Source organism: Galendromus occidentalis, unplaced genomic scaffold (assembly GCF_000255335.2).
Source record: "Galendromus occidentalis unplaced genomic scaffold, Mocc_1.1 scf7180000077185, whole genome shotgun sequence".
Classification (NCBI taxonomy): Eukaryota; Metazoa; Arthropoda; class Arachnida; order Mesostigmata; family Phytoseiidae; genus Galendromus; species Galendromus occidentalis.
In genome coordinates this window covers 234,502-258,573 of record NW_003805173.1, presented here as the reverse complement: position 1 = coordinate 258,573, position 24,072 = coordinate 234,502, and the positions used below count along the sequence as shown (strand labels likewise).

At 50.7% G+C, this 24,072-nt stretch overlaps 3 protein-coding genes across 3 annotated transcripts; 2 read left to right on the top strand and 1 right to left on the bottom strand.

The window, feature by feature from the left end:
* Positions 1–4,071: 4,071 nt before the first annotated feature.
* On the top strand, positions 4,072–6,519 carry LOC100909065 (uncharacterized). Its single transcript, XM_029110978.1, has 8 exons — positions 4,072–4,296; positions 4,400–4,480; positions 4,600–4,725; positions 4,852–4,950; positions 5,099–5,322; positions 5,460–5,727; positions 5,987–6,208; positions 6,301–6,519. Exons 1-8 carry the CDS (start codon positions 4,152–4,154, stop codon positions 6,429–6,431), a joined length of 1,296 nt encoding a protein of 431 aa, XP_028966811.1. The 5' UTR covers positions 4,072–4,151; the 3' UTR covers positions 6,432–6,519.
* Positions 6,520–6,772: 253 nt separating this feature from the next.
* On the bottom strand, positions 6,773–11,274 carry wapl (cohesin release factor wings apart-like). Its single transcript, XM_003741578.2, has 10 exons — positions 11,061–11,274; positions 10,758–10,944; positions 10,387–10,649; positions 9,895–10,250; positions 9,446–9,700; positions 8,615–9,314; positions 8,242–8,489; positions 7,954–8,145; positions 7,641–7,811; positions 6,773–7,509 (listed from the first exon to the last, which is right to left on the bottom strand). The coding sequence occupies exons 1-10, from the start codon at positions 11,272–11,274 to the stop codon at positions 7,444–7,446; spliced, it is 2,652 nt and encodes an 883-aa protein (XP_003741626.1). The 3' UTR covers positions 6,773–7,443.
* Positions 11,275–16,263: 4,989 nt separating this feature from the next.
* Cds (CDP-diacylglycerol synthase) lies at positions 16,264–22,959 on the top strand. The gene is made up of 9 exons (XM_003741552.2): positions 16,264–16,533; positions 18,240–18,266; positions 19,430–19,578; positions 19,696–19,792; positions 20,324–20,532; positions 20,833–21,003; positions 21,130–21,439; positions 21,561–21,790; positions 21,895–22,959. The coding sequence occupies exons 1-9, from the start codon at positions 16,426–16,428 to the stop codon at positions 22,043–22,045; spliced, it is 1,452 nt and encodes a 483-aa protein (XP_003741600.1). The 5' UTR covers positions 16,264–16,425; the 3' UTR covers positions 22,046–22,959.
* Positions 22,960–24,072: the final 1,113 nt, after the last annotated feature.

Here is a 24,072-nt window from a genome sequence, read left to right as displayed (position 1 = left end):
GTGCGGGTTTCCACGTTGTCTCTTCTTTCAGGAAACCTGGAATAGTACATATCTCCCACGTCGCTGGAGACAATCATGCGCCACTCCTAATCCCTGAGAAGTCTTCCGTAAATAGAATTCACTCGGGCTATCGCCGAGAGGGGAAGGCGACATCCCGAGTCACCTCCAAATGGGACCAGAGGCAATACCCTGAAGCTACCTGAGCTTTTCTTGGCCCCGACCACTACGTCAAAATGATCCATGACCATGCTCGCAGCCACTGGCGTTCTCAGGACATTGCATGAGAGGGGAGGAGGGGCGGGCGGCTAGATCAGGTCTTTGCACGGGACGAAGTCCAATGTGGCGACTCGCTCCCATACTATAGCAATACGGACGTATCATCCGAGAGAGAGCTACACCCCGCTCATCGGAAACCCCTGTATCTGAAGGATGCTTTTTTCAGCGGCCAAAAGAGAATTGTGACGGGGCAAGCAAAATGACGCAAATAAACTCTTTCCTGCGCTTCAAGCTTCGTACAGCCTCGCGTTTCAAGTCTCCGTCTTCTGACTCCCGCCGTCAGTGGAGGCGCGGATTGACTTCTACATGGAACTTTATAAAGAATATAAGAGTCAAATTTCCAGAAAGTCTGCTTGTCCGACGGAAGTCTTGTGTCTCGCGATGATTTCACGGTTTTCCGGAGTCAGCTCAGGATAGCCGCTACTATCCGAATTCGGCTGTGAGAAAACTCACGAGGAAAATCTCTCCGAGAGGTCTGTGTGCGTTTCTCTTCGAGGAAGGGAGTCCTCGAAGACGAATAATAATCGGTCTTCCTCCAGGGCTTATCAACCCAAGTTAACAGCTGGCTCGCGATGCCTCTATGGGATATTCAGTGGGAGGAATTCCTATCCGTAATGGGCAGCTTCATTAGCACAGCAGAAACAGGATTGAAGATCGCACGTGCGTCCCCCTCCCGACACCAGGCTCGTCTCATGATCTTGGAAGCGGGGAACTGGCACGCTCGGTGATTCCAAATTAATGTTCAAGATTCCTCGATTTCGACCTGTCGCGATCCCGGTGCTTTTGCTCGATGACGTCAATCGCACGAACCCTACGCGGCTGGTGTCCGCCGATCGGAATCTTTCCTCGACGTCAAAAGAGATACTGGAAAACTTCGGGGAGAGAGAGACTGATTCGATTTACCAACGAAGAGCCTCGCTAGGAAAATTTTCACAGTCTAATACCGCAATCGATCGACAATAGCCACGAGGATCGAAAATTTAAGCTCTCAACTCTGAAAGGGGTGGGGGAGGTGGCTCTCGGGAACCTCATGGCGGGTGCGGTTTCTTCGTATGGACTACGCGGTCAATCGTATGGTCATATGGCCTGAAATTGCGTAAGAGGTTCACCGATTCGGAGCGGAGTCTGCGGCCGGCAACAGATTGAATCTGAATCTTTCATTTCTGCCGCTTCCCTCATCGAGCTCCAATCCAAGTTCAGACCCAATATCTGTAGAATGTCACGACGAATTCCCTGGTTGTCCGAAGGATCACCCGCGACATCCCCCCGTGAAATCAAAGACGCGAATACCAGCTCATTTTGCTTCACCGTGCAGGGAATCTATTGGCGGGCAGGGCTCGCTCAGTATTAGACGGAACCGAATCAAGGTGCTCCCCCTGGCGGAGATCGTAGGAATCAGCCGATCGAGCAGCTGATATTGTGCAGAGCGCGTTCCGCGATAGTATTTTACAACGTGGTGATAGGTCTTCTAATGGTGAGCTCAATTTAAGCGATTGGTCCACAGTGTCCTCGCTCTAACGTACTCCTTCTAGTTAGACTCCAGAGGGGTGGAGAGAACTAGAACTTGCGCGCCCTGACAGATGGGCCGGAGCATGTTCGGCAGTCGGCTTGCCAGAGAGCGCTCAGCACGCGCAGTGGTTTCCGAATTTCCCGAGCTGGATGGGGATATAATTAAGGTTTCCGATCATTTCTGTGTACGAGACTCATCGACCAACACGTTTTTTCTGCGAGTTCTGGCTCCGGGCATCAGGGAAAATTCCGACAGCCCATTTGACAGAACCGCATGATTCCTGATAAGGGTGGGAAACCGGTGCGACCTTCGACGAAGGATGCTCATTCCCATCGAACGAATACCAATGGGAGAGAACCGCTGCGTACACCCTGATGTTTGTCCTCAGGCCAGATGAGACGGGAAGTCCTCCTTCGCATTTTTTCTTGAATCAGAGGATCGAGTGAATGTTCTCACCCAAGTGAACATCACGAGCAGATGCTGAAGGATGGGGGCAGGCTCCCTTTTCCTATGGGAAGGGAGGGTTTCCGATCCACGAGGCGAAGATGAAACTGTATCGCGTCACATGATCGAGGTCGATGCTGCATCCTTCGGTTTCATTTTCGAGGTCTTGGAGGTTCCGGTTTCATTGTATCTTTGAACACCCAAATGACCCTCTCGACTTTCGGAGATCAAGGTACTTGATCTCACAATGCAGGGTGGAATCGTTCTCGATCGGTTTCGAGGAATGCTTATGGTCCACCAATTCAAACGTGGAATCAGGCTGAGAGCAGTCTTCCCTGCGAAGCTACATGGAGAGTCATTTTCTGGCCCCTCTGAAGGAGTCACATCATTCCGTCTCTGAATGAACCCAAGACCCACGGAATGCCATGCATTCATACGGGTAAACGTGATCGACGAAGGGGTCATATCCGATTTCCGAAAGCGCCGCTTTAATGTTCGCTGCACGGTTACTGACTGAGAGATTGTAACCGGGATGTCATTCGACACTCAGACGTTTTTTATCCATTTAGCAAGCGATACGCTGAGGTCTTTGCTCCAGACAAGATTCGCCTCCCCCGAGAAACAATCGTCCATTATTCAGATTAACTTATTCCATGATGCAGGGCAGTCTCGCGATCGCGATATCATGGGGTGACTTGGTGTCGATCCCCTGCAAGCGACGCATCGCCTGTACGATCCAGAGTCCAAGAAGACTCACGAAATCATTACTCATCATCAAAGTATGAATGACATTATACGAGCTCCTGATCGCGTACGTTGACTAGCTCTGGCCGAATCATCCTGTTTTCTGGGCGAGTATGATCGACCAATCGAGGGCTGTCCGTTCACTGAATGCTGACTCGACCGAGTTGGTCTTTAAATTATTAAGTCTTGTTGCCACTCTGTCGCTAGAGGGCCCCATCTACTCTCCGGACTAAATTCCGGGTCATGAAACCCGTCGATTGATTCCTCATTGGATCACTCCCGGAAGGTGGAAGTTTCTGAGCGGCGAGTTGACATCGAATAGAGACGTTTTCGAGAAGCCCGTTTTCAAATAGCGACGTCCCGCAGGCGCAGCCTACAACTCGCGCTAAATCGTTTGCACATTGTCCATTACGATTTTTTGAAGCCACGGGTAGTGAGATCGAGGCGTTTAATGGCTACCTGTTCCCCGTCCAATAATTGTTTTGCTTTGATCCGATACATACATATGTGATCCGATGCACATCCTTATCAATTAAGAGACATTTTTATTAACCCATCACAGGTACTCGGTGATAATAAATTTAGCGAAGAACACATAACTCAATCCAATTCGCCAGCTCAGGAATCGAGTTGACATATATACAATCTTGAGCGTGGTATAAGGAGCATCTTGCTTTGCAACGTTTACAATAAAATCAGTAGTTGGGGCCATGGTAGGCCTCGGTCTGACATGGCTTGGCGTGAAAACCGAGAGCCGCAAGTCTCGTATACATATCTCCATGATCCGGGTTCTCGCCGTATTCAGGAGGAGAACATTGAAAAGCGCGTTGCGGCTCGACGCTCGACCGTACTTTTCTGATTTTAGCTCAATTCGTTCGGGCCCATTTCGTCCTTGGCTCCGAGAAAAACTTTTGGCTCTCCCTACCGAATATCTCGACTGGCACTGAACGTACTAGTTCTCCTCCTTTACGGCCTGGTTCGAGAATTAGGACTCATTCGATAGAAGCTTTGATATATTCATTCCTCAGGCAATCTACCCACTCCTCCGCGATATTCGTACTCGAGCCGGTCCGATCCGGGGCGATGATAACTACTTTCTGTCCCTTGATCTCTTCGTCCGGGGACTATCTCGAAAACGTGCATCCATGCATGGGCTCACTTTTGCGGACTGCTCAAAATGATGTTTCACTGGAATTCGTCTTTCCAGATGAAGCCGCTAACCGGCTTCGATTCTTGGAACTCATGGAGGATCGCAATCACTTGCGGATTTGTCCATCTCGTCTGTTCCATGACACTGGCGTCGATGGGGGAAATTTTCGTCGGTAAATGGAGACACCTGCTTTTCTATTCAAGTATCTCGTGGAAACATCCAGGGTAGGACCAAAGCGGAGGCGCAGGGCGTTTCAAGGTATCGATATCTTTCAGGCGTTCTCAACGACTTCAGCTCTGAACGAGAGCTCGCCTCTTGGCCTGTGACGGCCATCATATGTGGCATGCAATTGATCTGTAGGTTCATCGGACTCCTCCGAATCCTTTAGCGTCTAGGGTGACTCCATCGATTCGATATTGTAATGTCTCGGCGAACGATTGCATTTCGGCAACTTTGTTCTCTATGCCTCCCACAGCTCCCGCCTACTCGATCCTGGTCAGGATGGGGGCGGCCCACGTTTGGATCTTGCGGATCTGTACCTTGATGATCGCCGTGACTTTATGGCTGTGCTACTTCGCCAAAAACATTCTTCATTTGACAGGTGAGCCAGCGCGTCGAGCGGCCGATCAATGCCTGCAGCGCGGCGATCGACTTTTATCTGATGGCAGTCGAATACGAGAATTTCTCAGAATTCTCTTCAATGAGTCTTTATTCGTCTTTATTCCAGTACTGCTCGGACTGCATGGAGCGAGTATCGCGGGAATCTACGTCAGTGCGAATGTTCTCATGGCCGGTCATTTCTCGAAAGAGAGGACAGCAGCATCAGGTGCGATCGTCAAGATCTACGTCACTATCAAATTTTTCCACGCAGCGACCGAAAGGGCATCCTTCACAGCGTCCCCGGTCGAGATTGAATTCCCTCATATATCGTAATAGTGACTATCGGGGAGTAACAACCGCCGACCTTTCTGTAGGCACACAGGAAACGATCGCGGGAACGAGCGTTTTCTTCATGCCGGTTCTAATGCAGCATTTCGTCGCATCTTTCCGAACACCGGCGGCTCTGTCGGTGTTGGGCTGCATAGCCTTCTTAGCATTCCTATTAGCCCTAAGCATTTCGCCAATCGACACCGACGAGGAAGTTGATTCGGCCAAAGAATCAGCCAAAGATCCCGAAGAAGCCATCGAGTTCGGTCCTGTGAGTGGTCCTTCGCGCCAAGTCGAACCACCCGCGGACTTATGTCGGGGTCCCCGCTCATACTATCTGCCTCATTCTTCGCCGGAAATAGCAGAGTTTCAAGCTCAACTCATCAGTATTCCATTTTTTCCCCGCAGACGAATCGATCCGACAGGACGGAGCAGCCTCTCTGGAGAATTCTCACGAGTTTCAAGTTCATTCTCAACTTCTTCTCGTTTTGGGTCGTTTTCGACTGCTACTCGAGTTTCTTACAACTTAATGGCGACTACAGCAGGGACGTAGGGGTCCCTGATGCAGGCGTCTGGCTCGTTCCGATTTTCGGCGTAGGCGACATGGTTTTCAAGCTCGCTGCGGGATTCTTGTCGGATGCCAAGCTCACGTCACCTTCGATTCTCCTTGTCTTGGGTGAGGAGGGTTCCTGATAGTAAACGCTTAATATTTCATCTACGCTGAGGCGCTCGAATTCCGATTCCTGATGTCATTGGGAGAGGAACCGCTCCTGCGGAGAAAACCTGGCGGCGGATATCCTCGGGAGAACCAAGGACGACATCGGCGCATGTTGTAGGCGGCCGGGACTGGTCTCGATGCGAGCACAAGCCTCGTCTCCTAGGAACGAAGCCTCGCAAAACTCACTGTTAAATGAATTTCCATCTGATCTCCACAGGGAGCGTCGCACAATGTGGGGGGTTCCTAGGCTTGAGCTACTCAAACGATTTCAAGACACTCGCGATGAGTTCGTTCGTTCTCGGAGCGGCGAATGGCGCAAGGGTTTTCCTTTTCATCATAGTTCTGATCAATGACTTCGGACTGAAGAACCTCGCGCACACGTTTTCACATGCTAATTTCTGCATGGGGATTTTGACCCTCGTCAAGCCCTCCCTCGTCGGTGAGTCACCTAATCCGGTACGACCCGTTATAATTATCTGCGAGCTCGATAGATGATATACTTTCATCTGAGAGAACTTTTCTTCTGAATAGGGCTCTTCCGAGATCGCAATCAACAGTACCTCGGCCTGTTCCTCATGATGGCCGTGCTCAACGCACTCGTCGCCTCTTACTGGGTCATACGGACTCTGAGGAGTCGCAAAGGAGGGCCTCCGGCCCTCTGATGTCTCATTAAAATCGTTACGGTACACGTACTCGACTAGAGAGTGGTCGCCATTTTTAAATTAAAAATTACCTATTTTTCCATAAATATCTGTTGTTATCATTTGCTAGCAAAGGGAGCTCACATGGAAGATCTAGGATATTTCCCGAGATCACAATCCCGTCGATCCGGATGGGCCGAACGATTTGATTCTACGATCGCCCCTATACTTTCTTCGATCGATTGGATCAGTCTCCCGCCTCTCGCCTTGTCTACCCTAGTGAAAGATGAGGAAGAAGGAAAAGTCGGGTCTCCTAGGTGTCATCGATTTTTACTGCATCCGAAAATAGAAAATGCCGACAGCCGAAGTAAGTTAGAGATCTCTTTTTCTGAGGATCGGCATGGACCGACCTTCGCCGTATGTACAAGAAGAAGGGGTTCGGAGAGAAACATTCTCGTGATTACGCAACCGATTCAACTTTTCTATAACACCCATTAATCCATTCGTTCTGCTCGGCCTACAGCGATCGTGAACGACGTAGCCTCAACCAAACACCATTCAAAAGCCGTTAGTAGAATAGTCATTGAACGTATAAATCCTGTCACAAAGCCTGGTTGAACAGAACCAAACGATCGAATATGTGTACAATACATTTTCCTATTGGCTTCCCGCTGAGACCCTCTACACTCTCCATACACTGATATTTACAAATGTTTTGGGCCATCGTCTGCAGCTTTCAATCGACAAAGATCAGATTCTCCTGAATCCGACAAGAAAAACATTTCATGTGACGTGAGAAACGGTACTTTCTCCCACTGAACTCCCCAAGTTCTGGTCTGATGGATGACCACGGTCATTCCGTAGCCTCGACCCAATCTTCAGGAGGCTCGGAACGGCACTCTATCTCTTATCTTTGTTTCAGAAAATAAACATCCCTTTAAACTATCTCAAAGTAGAACGTATGACGCGTCATGTATCCTTTCGTTGTGGGACTGTGTACAAGTTGTAAGGTGTGGAGCGAGCGTCGAATTCCTTAACTGGTCTCGAGAACCTTGAGAATGCGCTCGATATTCTGCGGTGCCGAGTTCCCCAGCACACCCTGCGAAAAAAGTTCATCTTGTCAGCCTGCCCATTAACGGAACAATCAATCATTCTACAATCTTTTCGACAATCTGTCATCCTTGCCGGGGCGGCTGATTCTACCGCGATGTCAAGACGGAGAGAACTTACAGTGAGGTCTATAAAATCATGGAACTTCTTCAGAGCTTGCATGAACGACTGCAAATTTCCACCATTGAGCTCTTTGAGGGCCGCTGTTCTTTCGGCGTTCCCCTGGATCACACAACCCAACATGAGAGCGAGGTATGCGGAAACAATGCTGTGCTCCATGTGTTTTCCGGCCTGGAAGAAGAACGGTACGACTTATTTTGATTCTGCGTTCTCCGAAAGACCCGTCCCATAGGCAGTCGAGCCACTCCGAATCTGTGCACGTCGATGGTCAGATTGGAAAATCCCTCCCATTGCGATATATGTAGAGTCTTACTTTTTGAATGGCTTTGCGGATAGTCTCCTCCAAATCATCGGCGGCATCTCTCTCTTTATCGTTCACATCTTTCGCCGTGCGATCTTCGAGACGTTTCATTTCTTGCTGCTTGACTTTCTCCTCCTGGTTGTCCAAAATCTCATTGGTCTGGTTTTCCGAAGCTGCTGCCGCCACTTGTTTCTCTTTGAAAAGCTGTAATAAGAGCGAGAATTCCTTTATGCTGACCTCGGAAACGAATCGGAGATTTCTTCGAGTTCACTCCGGACTCAAAAAACGGGTTGTACTCACATCAACCAATGCAGAGAACGCATTGTGCTTCGTGGTGAGTTCGGTCTCGCTAGAGACTCGAACTTTCGACTTCAACAACCATTCCCGCAGTTTCGGGGAATGTTCACTAATGTTTATAGTCAGACCCAGCGCTAAAAGTTGTACATCGAAACGTATACCCGCATCCAGACTGTACGGTATGTGAAGCATACACTCTAGTAGCTGCCGCATCGTCTGGTCCCTGGAGCCCCAATTATCGCTGGACTCATCTGCAATTTCGACGGAAGCGTCAGACCCCAGCTGTTCCTCTCAATCTCTCGGAACCGATGTATCGACCTGGTCGACGATTTAGAATTTTTATTTTGATCCATAATTGTCGGCGTGGCGAACTTACCGTTTTCATGAGTTACGTTGAGCATGACTTTCAGAAGTGAAAGCATAACGGAAAGAAAGACTGGTCCGGGTCCCTCAGCTCTCTGAAGTGCCACCGTAATCGATTGTCCCTCAGGCGCGGATTCGTCGCTCACGTTGAGTACTTTGTGGTACTCGATGTTTTCAAAACAAAGATTCATCAAATCGGCGCAGAAGTTCATAACGACGCCATTGCGGAACTTTATAAGGTACTCTTGGTTGGCCGAGTTTCCGAAAGTAACGTTCTCGAGGACCCGCAGAACGCGATCGATCTTCTTTAGCTTTTCCAGCTGTTGGCCGGATGGTTCGAATATCACACCCCAATGAGGCACGTCTAGGGAATTCATCACTTGCGAGACAAGGTTCGCCAGATGCGTCAAACCTCCTTGGATTCTGAGCTCCTCCTTGAACCATTCTCCGGCGCGTCGAGACGTCAGACTGAGCAATGTCTCGAGGGCGAGACTGCTGGAAGTGATGTGGTTCATGTCCAGATGCTTGGCGAAACCCTTCCTGCGGATCTGTTCACAGAGTTGGAAAACCTTCTCCTTGTGGTTGCCCTCGCCAGCGTCGTCATTAATTTCGAAGAGTTGAAGTAAAATGGCGAGGGTCGAGGCTTCCAAGTCCATGGTGAGTCTGTCCTGAGACAAGACGAAGAACAGAGCCGACACGCACAAAGCCAGAGACTGTGAATAAAGAGGGGAATTTTTCAGCGGGAACTCTCGCCAGGAGCTCGGGGAAACGCTGCGAGCTCGGGTCCGCTGCACGTCGAACGATAAGAACTCGATTCGTATTTCCAGGAGTACGAGACACTCACCGGGTGTTTCGGGGCGTCTTTGACGGTACCGAAAAACTTTGTCATGACACCGTGAGCGCGGAGATGAACTCGAAACTGTGCCGACATGCATTTGCTGGCAAGGGAACAAACTGAAAGACATCTCGACACCAATGAGTTGGTCTGAGTGACGCTTTCCAGCAAATATTCAACGTCGTCGTTGAACTCCTGGGCTTCGCCGATTTCGTGCACCTCGTAAGCTTTCTTCACATTCCGAACTTTGGCATACGACTTGATCTGAAATGGCAGAATCACAAACTCTCATCGAGCCCGATCCGGCGCTATGGGACGCTCAGTGTATGAATTCGCAATGGAATGAATTCAGAGGCTGCAAATGATTGATGCCGAATTTCGCCACTTTCCAATGGAGTGGGATTCGTTGGCATTCTGACGGAGCTCCGTTTTCGGAGAACCTTGCAATTGTTCCTTACCTCCGGTGGAGCGGGTGCCGCGAACTCATCATCGAAAACAGCTGCGTCGACGTGAGGATTTTCTTTTTTAAGAAAAGGCTCCGCTGGCGGTTTCTCACCGAGGTCCTCCTCGTCGGCGACGCTGTTGTTGAAGAATTTATACCTCGATACCGCATTCGCTTTGGCAGCTGCCGGATCGGTTTTCTTGCTTTTGAAGAACGTCTTACGACCGCCGGGTTTCTCTTCTTTCTTGATCTCGGCCGCTGGCGGCGCCGCAGGTGTGGAAGCAGCGATTTCGTTGACATTGAGATTCTTCAACAAAGGGTTCTCGTACTCGATGTAGGGTGTCTCTGTCCGCGCTTCTTTCACCTTCGCGTCTGCGGAATGAAACGAACTTATCGTAATCGTGATTATTCTGACTGAGGCGTCTTTAGATCGAACGTCGCGGTTTCGCGGCAGGACCATAGCTCCCCCGATGTGACGGAGCCCCTCATCGAGGAGGAGAACACGAACCGTTTTCAACGTTGTTCTCAGATGTTGAGAGGGCAGCGGCGCCCCGTTTACGGCTGTAGGATTTCGTCGGCGCTCTCCTGCTAACAGTCGATGGAGGATCGTCGTCTGCTGAATTTTCAGGTTTTTCGCTTTTCGGAACCGGAGTCTCCTGGACCTCGGCTGGAGCTACGATCGGCGGCTTCGCCACTACCACGGGAGAGCCGGGCGAGTCTGACACGGGCGACGGAGACGACGAGCTCGATTTGTTGGCCGAAGATAAAGGGCTGTGGGATCGAAACGCCGGATGACACATGGGCACCACATAGAACTCCAGATTCGAGTCAATACGTGAGCTCGACCAATACGAACGAGTTCCTGGTCGCGTAGTTTACCTTGGTACGGCCGGTGAAGCCGGTTTGCTCCCGGCGAGAGGGGAGGACTTAACCTGCGCTTGCGGAGCCGAGAACAAGCTATCGAACACAGCGTCATTGTTACGGTTACGACTTTTGAAGAATTTCTTGGGCTTAGCTTGTCGAGGAACTGATGCCGATTGTTCCGTCGAGGCAGGTGATGGCGTGCCTGGAATTCCCAGAGTTCGAATATTTCGGAGGTTCGGGAGCGAGGCCCGGGGTTAATCAAGCGCAACGACACATCCACCGGCAGGGTGAAGAGAAATCTGGTTCGGAGCAACTTACCCGAGTTCGGTTCTTCATCGAAGGAATAAGCGTCGTCCTTGGCCGTTTCGCTGTCCCGGATCGATGTGAATGACGTGACGCCGAAGCGATTCACGCGACCGACAGCTCGCTTCGTCGGGGCCCCCTGACTCGCCAGAGTTCCTCCGCCACCTGCACCGGGAGACGGCGCTTTGTCTTTTTTGCGGAAGTCACGATAGGGTTGACACGACGACATCCCGTCCGCCCTGTACGGAAAATAAGAGATTAAATTCTCGGATCGGATTTATTTTCGAAGGAGGCACAAGCTCTCGGAAACGACGAATCATCGGGTGAGACACTTCTTCACCCACTGGTCTACATAAGCCGAATTCACCGTGAGACTTATAAAAAGCACCGGCGGGAAGACAAGAGCACGATGGCTCGTTCGCTGACTCCCACCGCGAGGAAGAATCTTGGGAGAAGAGCCGGGAAGCTTCCGGCATGAAATTCATTTGCAGACTTCAATTCATATCCACGAAAAGTCGATCGATCACCGTGCGTCGCCCCGCAAATAGCGTGCAAAACGCTCAAAGTATGAATGTAGTCTCTTTGACAAACGGGCCTCGGGGAAAGACGCCCCCGAATAAATCCCGCGAAAAGGAACCGCTTCTCCGCCATAGCGGTCTTCCCCGGCCTTTCCAGACCCACGGGTTCTTCGCCACGGAAAGATCGTCACATCCATATCATGGAACTTGACTGATTCGATCCGAGACAGGTGTCGGTCACGATCAGATCGCGGCCATATCTGATATCGTGCCCGGATCGTTGCCCAAGAATTTGGAATGCAACCACTTTAGAAGGTATAGAGGTGGCAGCCGTAAGGAATCACTAACGGTAGCGGCACACCAAGAGAACGACTAAATTTCGGGAGTTTGACCGTGGAAGTCCGAGAAGAGAGTCAGCGAGGGACTCCTGAGAGGAGATCCACTGCGAAAGATTGCATGAACAGTCGCTGAGAGAACTGTCGAGTTGACAAAGACTGACCGAGCTTTTCTCTTCCCGGATAGCCCCGCTATCGATTGAGCCGAATTCGGAAATCGTAGAGAGCTCACGTCAATTCGATTGGCTCTGACAGCGCCCGTCGTTCCCCGGCGATTCATCATCAGACTAAATTCCAGTGGAGAGTCCTAGTTCCACTCGAAAAGTTTCGCCGCATTCATCCGGGATGTGCGGAAACTTGAGCCGACTGTGAATGATCCGATTGCCCTCCTGGATCGCAGCGAACGCCGACCACTGGTCGAGAACCCCGTTGTAATACCAGGAGGCGCAACTCCAGGGAGCGGACGTGAATGTCAAAAGCACGACACGCAATAGCGAATCACCCATACCGCTAAACATGTGAAACGAATCAAACTACTTGGCTTACTTTGAAGATGTGGACAAACTCCCGCTAGGTTTGGTCTGCGTGAAGTGCTTCGAGTCTCACAAATGATCCATTTTCGATAGCATGACCCGATTGCAGTGTGCTCTGCCCGATGAGATATGCCACCAATTGACGGAAAACACAAACTAACAAATCGAGCGACGGCAAAAAGACTCCGGCAAAAACAAATATGGCGGAGTCGTCGCTCCTAAGGCAGCGGCAGCAGCAGTACCGAGGAGAAGCTCTTTCCGCTGCGGCTCTCGTAGGCCATGCGACTAGCGGGCTTCCGGCTGTCGAGCTCTGTCAGGCGGAGCGAGCTCGGAATTCGGTTTGCTCAAACCTATGCCTGAAGGTTCTTTCCGGGACGCTTTTGCGTTGACTTGAGTTATTGTTCCATCGAACATCTGCTGCTCTACGGGGACACGCGGACAGAGAGAACGCGGGGTAAAATTGTGCAAAAATGAAGGCGATGATGTCGATGATCCTCACTCCGGGCGGTCTCTCCTGTTCTTACAAGCTCCGTCTCTTCATGCTCGTTGGTGATCAAAGAGAGGCTTCGAATAGTTTCGACCGTTCATATCCAGGCCGGATGATGATCGATCGAGCCCTATCTCAAGACACGCCATTTTGGCCATTTTGACCGGCTCGAATGTCTACTGGTCCGACAGCTTCGACCAGCATGTTCGATATGCCATGAAGGCGCCGAGTTCTCTCTCAGTGCTCGGTAAGAGAGTGCCCGATAGCTGAATTTTTGAGCCCGTAGCTCTACGAAGTTTGCGGACTCCCAGCGTGCGGGGAGAGACTCGCGCATGATTTGAAGAGCGCGCCGCCTGAACGCATTGTTGGTTCGCACGTTCGCAACGGCTCAGGCCCCTCCTACCGGCATCGGGATTCTCCGGCGGCGGGAAACCTCTGTTTTCGGGGTTGTGCTCAATTGCGAGAATCGGAGCTTTCGGAGCACCGGGATGTCCAACGGGAGAGCTGGAACTCCCAATTTTCACGGAACTTAAGGCTTCTCGCACCGAAGCTCATTTGCACGGCTCAAACAAGAAGGGGCGGATCGGCCCTCCTTTGACATAAGGCCCATGAGAGACCCTCGCTTCCTTCTCCGCTCAATGGACCGAAGCCCCGTGATACTCGAACACTCGGTCCATGACTTCAGATCCTGAAAAATCGACAGTGAATGGATTCCACAGTCCACAGCCGTCGTAGAAGCATACGATTGGGGTCGAGACCAGTGTGAACCCTCTACCCTGAATAGATCAGAGAGAGCGCTTGTATTCTGAGCTTCTGTTCAGTCAGAGCTTATTGACCTCGAGCTCTGCAGCTCCCATTGATGATTCACTCGCTCAGTATCCCAGTGGATCGGGGGACGATTATATCGCAAAACACTGATCTGCCACACGAAGACTAATTAATAAGGTTAAGGGATGCGTTTCTCGCTCATCGTATGACGCTCGCGGCTCGCGGTCGGGGATCGAGGCCCGAGTTATCCTTGACTTGAGCTCAGTCCGGTTCGCTTTTTTCGTTTCCAGCTCGATAGAAACGACGATAAACCCTTCCGAAGCCGGGACTAACCACGGGGGTAGCCCGCCTCCGGATTCGAGGAGCTCCACCAACCTGCTGCTCTCCAATGGAGGTCTCCCCCTGCTGTCACTCCCGTCTCTGCCCTCAGGCTGAACGATTCCCGACCAGGAGCCACTTGCCGATACTCGGGGGGACTCTTTCCGCGAGAGGCAAGTCTACCGTCTGAAAACGCCGCGAAGACTTTCCCCCAAGCCTGCAGAGACTACTCTCCAACGAGCAAGGGGACTTCTGACGCAGCTTTTCGACAGGTCTGTGCTTAATTGCCCGTATGCACGCTCCGATGGTCCATCTTGAGCGAGTTTTCCGCTCGACCCGACATCAAGAATGGTCCAAATTCCTCTGTCGGACCCGAGTTCTGTCCTCCGTGACGTGTCGCAGTACTTACTCCGAGCTGAACGCGGTCGGTCTTGACCGAGCCATGAGTTGCGTGTCGAGGAACAATCTCCTCGGAGCTCGCTCGCTTCCTTAGGATTGTGAAGCACGTATGACGATTACCTTTTCGGATTAGCGTGGTTGCGCACGTATCCAAGCCATGCCGCACGTCGGTTTCCTAGCTCCGTTTATTCTCGTAATGCACTCGATCGAGCCAGTAGGCATAAAGTCTAAGAGCCGGCCCAGGTCCGACATCCGCGCGTGAGAACAGCTCGCACGCCAGCCGGTAATTAAATACTGGATCTACTCCTCATTTTATCCGCGCTGAGTGAGCTCCGGCAGATACGAATCGCCGATCAACCTCCTCCGCGATTCGCTCGGCATCCTTTCCTTCAATCCTTCGTGAAGGCGTTTCATAGTGATAGTTCCTGATGTGGGTGATATCATAGTCTGCTGCAAGAGATTGAGGTATTATTCTGAAGCTGGAGCATAGGTCCCTTAGGTCTCCCTTTGACCTTCACACTCGCCGCTTCCCGAAGCATGTTCCCGAATCTGTTCCGGTGTCAATCAGCCACCGGAATGCCGTTCGCTCCATCTGGGTCGAATGTCCCCGTATTCGAGCGGATTGAATGGTGGCGTCATCGCGATGAATGGCCGAATCGTCTCTCGCAATCGAAGGAGCCTAGTCCATCAGAGGATTGTCTCTCTGCAGATGTCTGCGTATATTGTATAAGTTTTGATTCTTTAGTGCCTACTTTGATCCTGAAAATTCATCGCTGCTTGGTGAAACGTATCGATGTACACGCACTACCCCGTATCCGGAGAGAGACCCTATCACGGACGAGCGACTTCCGACGCAGTTGGGGCGATTAGTCATCTGAGATTGAAAATCCATTCGCCTCCGGTATGGGAGGGATGGAACATATTCGCGGATGGAAGATCAAAACGGAATCAGGTCAATCGACCAAGCGTACCTTCAGCTAGCTTCAATCGGGATAGTACTCGGAGTCATGCATACTCGGAATGATACACGTAGAGCTGGTCAATACGCCCCAATAACTCCGGGGAATACTCAGGACGAAACCGAGAAGACGATGGGAAAGCTGGAAGAAAAAAGAGTCAAGGGGAACGCTTCGGAAAATTCAGAGGAGTAGCCCCCGGGTATTCTACGGAAGTCATCTGACTGAGACATCGACATGAGTATTCACTTGAGCTAAAGAAAATCCGGGAAATGCTGAGTGGGTGCTCGCCCATATAGAGCAGTGGGTCCCGGGCAGTGGGTCGGTCGACCCGCGGACCCCTCCCCTGTATTCTGAGCATCGGATCCGTGAAGCCTGTGGACCCCCTCCCATGGGATCGTATGGAGAGAATCGCCCTGGATCCCCGGGGGTCCATATGGACCACTTCGGAAACCGCTGAATGTGGAGCGAGAAACTCGAAATTGATCAGCCCTTTGTTCTCATGGCGTCATTGTCGGCGGGCTCGCGATCCGAGCCTCACGACTTTGTCTGCTGACGAAACCATATCGATATTGCGACGAACGTGGAGGACTCTCGTTCCATCTCTCATTGGCGGAGTGGCGAAGGTGTTGCGAACCCGTTCCACGCTCCGCCAACGAGACAATGACAGGGGATTATCAGGAAGCGTCGGCTCTGACAAACGATTCTTCAGGACTCCGGAATTATTCATCTAGACATGCGGTGTCAGTCGCCTCAATTGATATCAAGGAACTCTAATAACACTGCCGGGGTCATAGCCGGAAGACCCTCATGGGAAGGCTCATTTTTGAAAGTTGGCGCCGCTGCTCTTCCTCTCCACTGCAAGCCGTCAGAGACCTGTCTGTCCGGTCGTCCACACAGTGCCGTCGTCGGAACGCTCTCATCGTAAACAGAGAGATCAGCTGTACAGCAATCGTGTGGGTCGCCGATCGCCTAAAAGCCAGTGAGTCGTCGCTGATAGGCAGTCCTATTGAGTAAACGTCGTGAGTGGTCACACGAGCAAGGCAATCCCTGCTCTGACGGAACCATGAGTGGACCCGTCGCGGAGGAGGAGCTCCGTCGCAGGAACGTACCCGCGTCGAGCAACATCGCGTCAAGCGACTCTGAACGTGAAGAATCCGAAGCGGCACCCAAGGTATGAAAACGGTGACGGGTATGAGAACACAATTCTGGCAATAGCACAGAAAGCGAGAAAAATATTCGACACCGACGGCTGGGGATGCCTCGAGCTCATCTCTCTGCCCTCCACTCATCTCGCAGCATCGGTCAGGCCTCGCGGAGCTCCTGGAGCGAGCCTGAGCGAGGCCGGAGGGAGACCGATACGATCGCGGAATTGTTTCTGATACGGTCGCGGGTCCGATTTTAGACACTGATCTGATTCTATTTGACGACGAGGTTAGAATTTTGAGCTTCTCTGAGAACCTGTCAATCGATTGGGAAAAGGCGGAAAAGAGCACGCGTTACGCGGCTGTTGAATCAACAGTTATACAAGTGCGCACTCTTCTCCTTCCCTATTACTTCCACGTTGTCCGGCCAATGGTCGCCAGCATCGTACATGGCGGAAAAATATAGGTACACTCATTTCATGGATCGAATGAAAGAGGAAGAACGAGAGGGGACGCTAGTCTGCGCCATCGGATGTTCGCTCCGCTAATCTTCGAAGCCGCCGGTCTTTCCAGCGTTAGATCGTGAGATTAGTACTTTCTTGCTCTTCTGGCTCTTCTCTTCACTCTTAATCCCCGCGCCGCTCGACACGTAATCGAGGCATGAAACAATCCCAGGCAGCGGTTTGTCTAAACATTTTCGTCGTTGCGGAAGCCGAGTCCATGCAATCAGGTGCGCAGATGAGCTCAACAATCGGCAATGATGGCATTGGAGATGAGAGTAGCGCTTCTGGCTCGATGACGACCGAAGGCCTAAGAGGATGAGCCCGTGCGGATTTTTCCCCGGTCTCCCGGGGCTTGGTTGTACTGGGGCTTCCCGGGGCTTGTTCGTGCAGATGTGTAATGTATGACGGAATTCCGTCTTGCCTTGTACAATTGTATTAGGCAGAAAGCAAATTAGCTCACGGACGCGGATTCGACGGGGTGCAGGGGTTCGACTCCGAGTCCTTATTCAGCATTACATCGAGTCCCGAGGAAGCTTGCTTAATATTCAAGGTTTATCTTTTTCCCTGTAGGACCGGAAATTTCAATTTTCTCCCCATGATCTTCAGTCGGATCGAACCAATGTTCGAACAATAATAGCGATAGTTGAAATCCTTTAGGGGGGCTTCCGCTCGGAGGAGGAACATCTTATGCAGTATTAGAAACGGCACTAGCTGAACCTAGAAATAGATACCTGAATGAGACAGCGCGTCGGCGTTGCTCCGTTGGAAGAACATTTCCCTAAATGGAGATGATCGCTAGGCACCGCGAGGGCGAGGATCCTCGAGGCGAGTCTCGCAGGCCAAGTGCACTTAGCCTCCGGTATCTTGGGCTAAGCCTGATGGTTTTCTGAGGAGAGTGTTCATTGCCTCGCCAAGTCAGTCATCCCCAGGCTCCATATCGATTTGGCGAAAGCGAAATCCCTCACCCGACTCGAGCCACGGACACGCGCCTTTTCATCTCATGGAGTTCCCGAGAACCGAATGACTAAAAGTTTCATACTCGACTATATTCTGTTGCTTACTCTTCCTTATTTGAAGCGATTCGAAGTCCAGCCTTGGACCCGATGACTCTATGATACGAGTTCCCGGAGAATTGCGACGGAATCTTTATCCTCCTGTTTTTCCTTACATCGGAAATCATTTACAGCAGTCCTTCAACAATTACCCGCTAAATTGTGATTTCTACTTTTTAGACTCATCCTATCTTGAAACGTGTCGGCGTAAGTTCAGTTCAATTGAGGTTCGCTTCAGTTCTCTGTCCGCTCGCTTTTTCCCTTCTCTTAATTCATGGCTGCATGGCTTGAGCATCCTATACTCACCATCTGACGCAGGTCTAACCGCAGCACCTAATACCATATAGGCAGATATATGTCACGTAGACGCTGTTTCGACCGCCTCACCGCGGAGAGAATCCCTCCATAAAGTCTCCATCTGGATACTCTTTTCCGTGAAGCAGAACAGTTGTGGAAACGTTGAGCCTCTCTTTGAGGGAAAATATTTTGGGCTTTCTCGCAACTCGCTTTTCGAGCTCTGCCGAAAAAGGAAGCTCGCTCCTGTCGTCTCGAATCCGATTCGTGTAGCTCTCGATTCCGCATTTCGATCGGAACATGTGGACACCTGCGCTTTCGGCTAAAGCGAACATCTGTACGCCCCTCTCGTCATATTTTCTTCGAGTCAGGGGATGCAGCTCTCTCCGCCGTATGATCATGTGGGAGAAAACGGGGGGACATCGAGTATCACCGGAGTTGCGGAACTTGCGTCAGGGTCACCATTCGAGATCAGCCGTACGGATGTTAAGATCCGAAAATTTCCCGTACGCATGTCTCGAACTCTCAGCGAATCGATGGTTTCACGATGAGTGCGCGTAGCGAGTTTCCCACTGTCCGTACTTGACGATCGGGGATATTTGTGACAAGTCTGATCCGGGAATTATCGGTTTTGTGAGCGTCCCCTTCCTTTCGATCGCCGAGGAGGAAAGCTCATGATTTGAGAGCGCTAGTTTCGGAATCGATGGAGACAGGAAATCGCCTGCACAACATCCTGAATGCGCCACAATCTCGTGCGACTGGGCGATAATGAGCAATAAATATCTCGGCTGCTACATGATTGCCATAGCCGGGTTCGGCCTGGAACGCTGCGGGAGGGAAGTCGGGTGTCCGAAGAGCGGTGATTTCGATTCCGGAACGCTAAAACGTGACAGTATCGGCCGAAAATTTAGCACTCGATTACACGCAAGAGGGGAGGCGAACTAAGCCCGAAAGCGCAAACTAAGAACTGCTTCTCAAACAGAGTCCTTGTGGTGTCACGTAACTCGATCCGACGTGGACTGGAGTGAATCAGTTGTGCAACTTTTCACTGACCTTGACCCTCGTTATTTTTTCAGCAGTTTACCGATAGGAAAGACTCGGACTTCTCTGAAGATGAGCGGCTTCCTGAAGAACGCCGAATCGAACAAATCGCGAAGGAGATGCCGCAGGGAACTGATAAAGGTCTCCCCTTGCTGGACGACTGGCTCTCAGGCCTACCGGATAGGTGGGCATTCTTCCTTGCTGATTTATCCGTGACTCCGCGTTGAGAAAAATCGAGGGGGCGGTCGAGGATATTGTCAAAGATCGAAGCCGCAATCAGCCGGAATTTTCCTATTTCTAGATGGAGGAACGGAATTATCCGCTTCATCTCGACGTGGATCATGGTGACCGCCTTCGGGCTCGTCGTATGGTTCGGACCTATCCCGATCATGCTATCGGTGAGTCGAAATTCATTCCCGGTCTCCATCCGCCGTCTAAAGAAAATAATCGGCGGGCCTACCACCGTGAAACCTAGAATTAGTCAGATTCCGATGGGTCGAACAATAATCAGTCGGATGTTCTGCGTTCCCGACAACGTAGTGTCGATTCTTGAGCATATAGAACATGATTCGAACTACAAAGGCGCGTCACTGTGAGAGAACGTCTGTGCGAAGGTTGCCACGCTTGATGGGATCGACGAGAATCGCCGTGTCTGGTTAGAACAAATCCTCGTTCAACTGATGTTATGAGTCAGAGTCGGCCTGACTATAGTCACCTTCGAGATTTGATGTACGCGATTTCCGTCCGAGTTTTCCGCAATCGACTCACCGTTCCTGAGAGTCTCATCTATTCCTAACAGAACTGCGACCGTGAAGATATCCGATAATAATTAAGATGATGAATGATGAATAATGACGATCGAAACTGGGGATCACACTGGGCAGTTTTCTTCCCGGAACAGGGCTAACTCGCTAAACCGATCTTTCCAGATTCTGGCCATACAAGTGAAGTGTTTCCATGAGATCATTTCGATCGGGTACGCGGTCTACCGAGTTCATAACTTGCCGTGGTTCCGCTCGCTCTCATGGTACTTCCTGATAACGTCCAACTACTTCCTCTACGGAGAGAGTCTAGTCGACTACTTTGCCATTTTCGGGAGCAGGGCGAGAAACCTGTCGTTTCTTGTCACTTACCACAGGTATGACGTTCCGCAATTCTCGGAATGATTCTTTTTAGCTCTTTGTGGAGGGTGGTCGGTCGTTGACAGATATCGCAGCGAAACTCCCTGACAGATGGACTCAACTTGACAACTAAGACTACTGAGATCTCCCACGACTCTGGACCTTGAAACCATTTGGGGAGCAATAGTTTCTCCTTGACAGCAGCAAAATATGGGAATTTGGGAATAATGCTAAACAGAATTCCTCACAACTAGGAATGAGTAACTGATTCTTAAAGCTACCGCAGAGCCATGTTCCTAATGAGGTCTCATACGCAGATTCATCTCCTTCTGTCTGTACATCACCGGCTTCGTGTGGTTCGTACTTTCGCTTGTCAAAAAGTACTATATGCGCCAGTTCTCGTTGTTCGCCTGGACTCACGTGACCCTGCTTCTGATCGTCACCCAATCGTATTTGATCGTGCAGAACCTATTCGAAGGCCTGATCTGGTGAGCTTTCCAAGACACATGGGGATTTAAAAATTGAGAGTGCATTGTTCCTCGGGGCGGGGACCCGAAATACGGGCGCGTCTGTGTGTGTTACCGCTTCTAAGCTTCGCCGCGTTTGTGATTAAGGTTCATCGTACCCGTTTCGATGATTATCACGAATGATATCATGGCATACGTGTTTGGATTCTTCTTCGGCAAGACACCCCTCATAAAGCTGAGTCCTAAGAAAACCTGGGAAGGTTTCATCGGCGGAGGGATCTCTACTGTGATTCTCGGCGCGCTCTTGTCTCATGTTTTGTGCAGCTTCCCGTATTTCGTATGTCCGATCGCATACGACAGCGTCTCCGACTCAACGAACATGGATTGCGAGCCATCCTACCTGTTCCAGCTCCAAGAGTACACTTTGCCGGGCTGGATGGGCATTTTCTCGAAGGTGGTGAGTTTTCGCAAGGCGTTGGACTCCTCCAGGTTCCGACCGATCGATCTCCATGTTCACCCTGTACGGCTTGGGGAGATGCTGACGACGCTCGAGATTCACGCTCCGATCTTGTTTGCAGTTCCGTCTGAAGGTAACCACCTACCCGTTCGTAATCCATTCGATCGCGATGTCCCTGTTCAGCTCCATCATCGGACCGTTTGGAGGCTTTTTCGCCAGTGGATTCAAGCGTGCTTTCAAAATCAAGGATTTCGGAGATGTTATTCCCGGTCATGGAGGAATCGTCGATCGCTTCGACTGTCAGATTCTCATGGCCACGTTCGTCAACGTTTACTATGACTCGTTCATCAGGTGGGGATCACGCTCACGTAAAAGACGTGTACGGGTCCGTGAGCCGATTAGAAGAGTGAAGGCATACCGGAAGGAAATCTCATTTTGATCGTCTTCGTTTCCAGAGCCCCGGATCCGAAGAAACTTTTAGCTCAAATCATGCTCCTGAAGCCCGAGTTCCAACAAAAACTCTTCAACTCACTCAGAGAAACTCTCCTCGAAAAGGGATCTCTATCCGAGGCGACCGTGGATCTACCGAACACCGAAAGCCAATAGACGAACACCCTAAGAGCGACCAGATCGCCTGTTCTTAGATCGGTCGATAGGAATGCTCTGATCACGAATCGATAGACCGCCTCTGCGTGGATTGTGGGCAGGGAGACCACGAAGATCACTGTCGAGGAGATGTGACAAAGCGAATTATTGTTCCCGCTGGTTATGGCAGCAGATGTTACGGCTACTCTACAATACAACCGTCTGTTTCTCCTTTATTTCTCAACGATTTTAGATCGAGATCTCAGCTCATACCTCATTGGAAGGAGGCAAAGGCGTTACCGAGTATTCATCCGTCGAGCGTCGACGAAGAAGATGAAACTGATGCGTTTAATGGTTTTTAGGCAAATGTAGGTAGGAGCTCCCCATTCCAATTCACAGATTCGGAATCCGTGTGCAATTACCAGAGTCATTATAAGGAGCTGATACAACTCGATGTCGATCAATCATGTGAAGCCGATGAGGAGGATCGAACCTCAGATACCTTAACAATGTCGAACCCTAAATCTTTCGCGTGGGAGGACAAAAACCACGTCAAGTGGTTAGGAACTTTTTTCCCAAGGTGCCACGAAGCGACTCGGTGGCTGAAGTGGTGCCGATGACATTATTATGATTGTTGTCGTCGAATAGATTCCTGTATTTAAGCTGCAATATAGCCAAGTCGACTAGGATGCCTATTGAGGTAGACAGTGTTTTTTGATTTTGTTTCTATGTATCCTTCAAGTTGTGATGTGGCCATGGTCAGATGCTCTGACCGACGCTTCTTTTAATTACTCTGCGCCCACCCATTTATTGAATGTAGTACGAGAGAAGCCCTCGCCTTCCGAGTGGATGGCCCAAACCGAGTTTATTGTTTGTAAATACGTACCTAAATGTCCTTCTAAACCGAATAAAGATGATGATCCACCGGGTGTCACTGAAAATGAGGAAGCCCGAGTCGTATTCTGATCCAATTCGAATCTGTCGCTTCCGGAGAGGCTTTGCCGCGCCGGGAGTCTTGCGTCATGAGCCGTGAATCGCGACGCGACCATGCCCTGGAAGGCTCTGGAGTTTTCGAATGGTCGATTCAGGAGTTCAAAACATGAGCGCTCAAGAAGACTCCGTATACATCCATCATTTATTCAGTGCTCGACGATTATTCTTTCTTACTTTATTTATACCATTCTATTATGATTCATGATTGCTAATCAATTCGCTCGTTACAAAGTATCCTCCTCGAACTCAAGAAGCTGGCTCAACACCAACCGACAAGATATCCATCACGGAAAACTGGGCTTGTAACACTTCATTCCCAACTCGAAGGACAAAACCGGAGTTCGGAGCCGGCGAATCTGCGATTCTCACTCAAAAATCGTGAATTAGGACTGACTGAGCGGGGCAATGATTATCCCTGCATCGGCGGCTGGTCCTAGGAAAGGAACCGTACGTTCGCGAAAAGTCGGGCTGAAAAATCGACTCCCCATTCCATGATAGTCTTACCCTAGTGGGAGAAAGGGACCGTCCTATAAGTTACAGCCGCAATTAATTTCTCAGGGGAATGGGTCTCGCCTTGAGGAAACCCCAAGAAAGCTTGTTGACATTGCACGTGGAGTCACCGAACCCTCTCCTCCAGGAGGATTCAAATCCTGATGGGGCCAGAGGTGAGTGTCCGCGAGACGTCTGAGACGCGCACTTTGAGAGATACACTTTGTGGGGGAGGTTGTGCGGGCGATAAATGAATCTCCTTATCATTGTACGATTAACCTTCACAGTGGCCACTAGATGCCGTCTTGATTGAATCGCAAACATCTCAACTCTCTGCGGTCTTCTTCCAGGGGCGAAGTTCTGTCCACCGAGATCCTCGTCCCCAACACTCCGGTGAGCCTACGATGCTGCTCTGTCTTCTTCTCTTCTGTTGGAATCGTCCCGTTTGCGATCCTCGCGGTTACTCGACCCCTTGATGATGTCCTCGACAACTCGATGATTGAAAAATTCTTTGTAGTTTGCGAGAGCGAGTGCGGCAGCTTGGTATTGAGCATCCCTGAAATTCA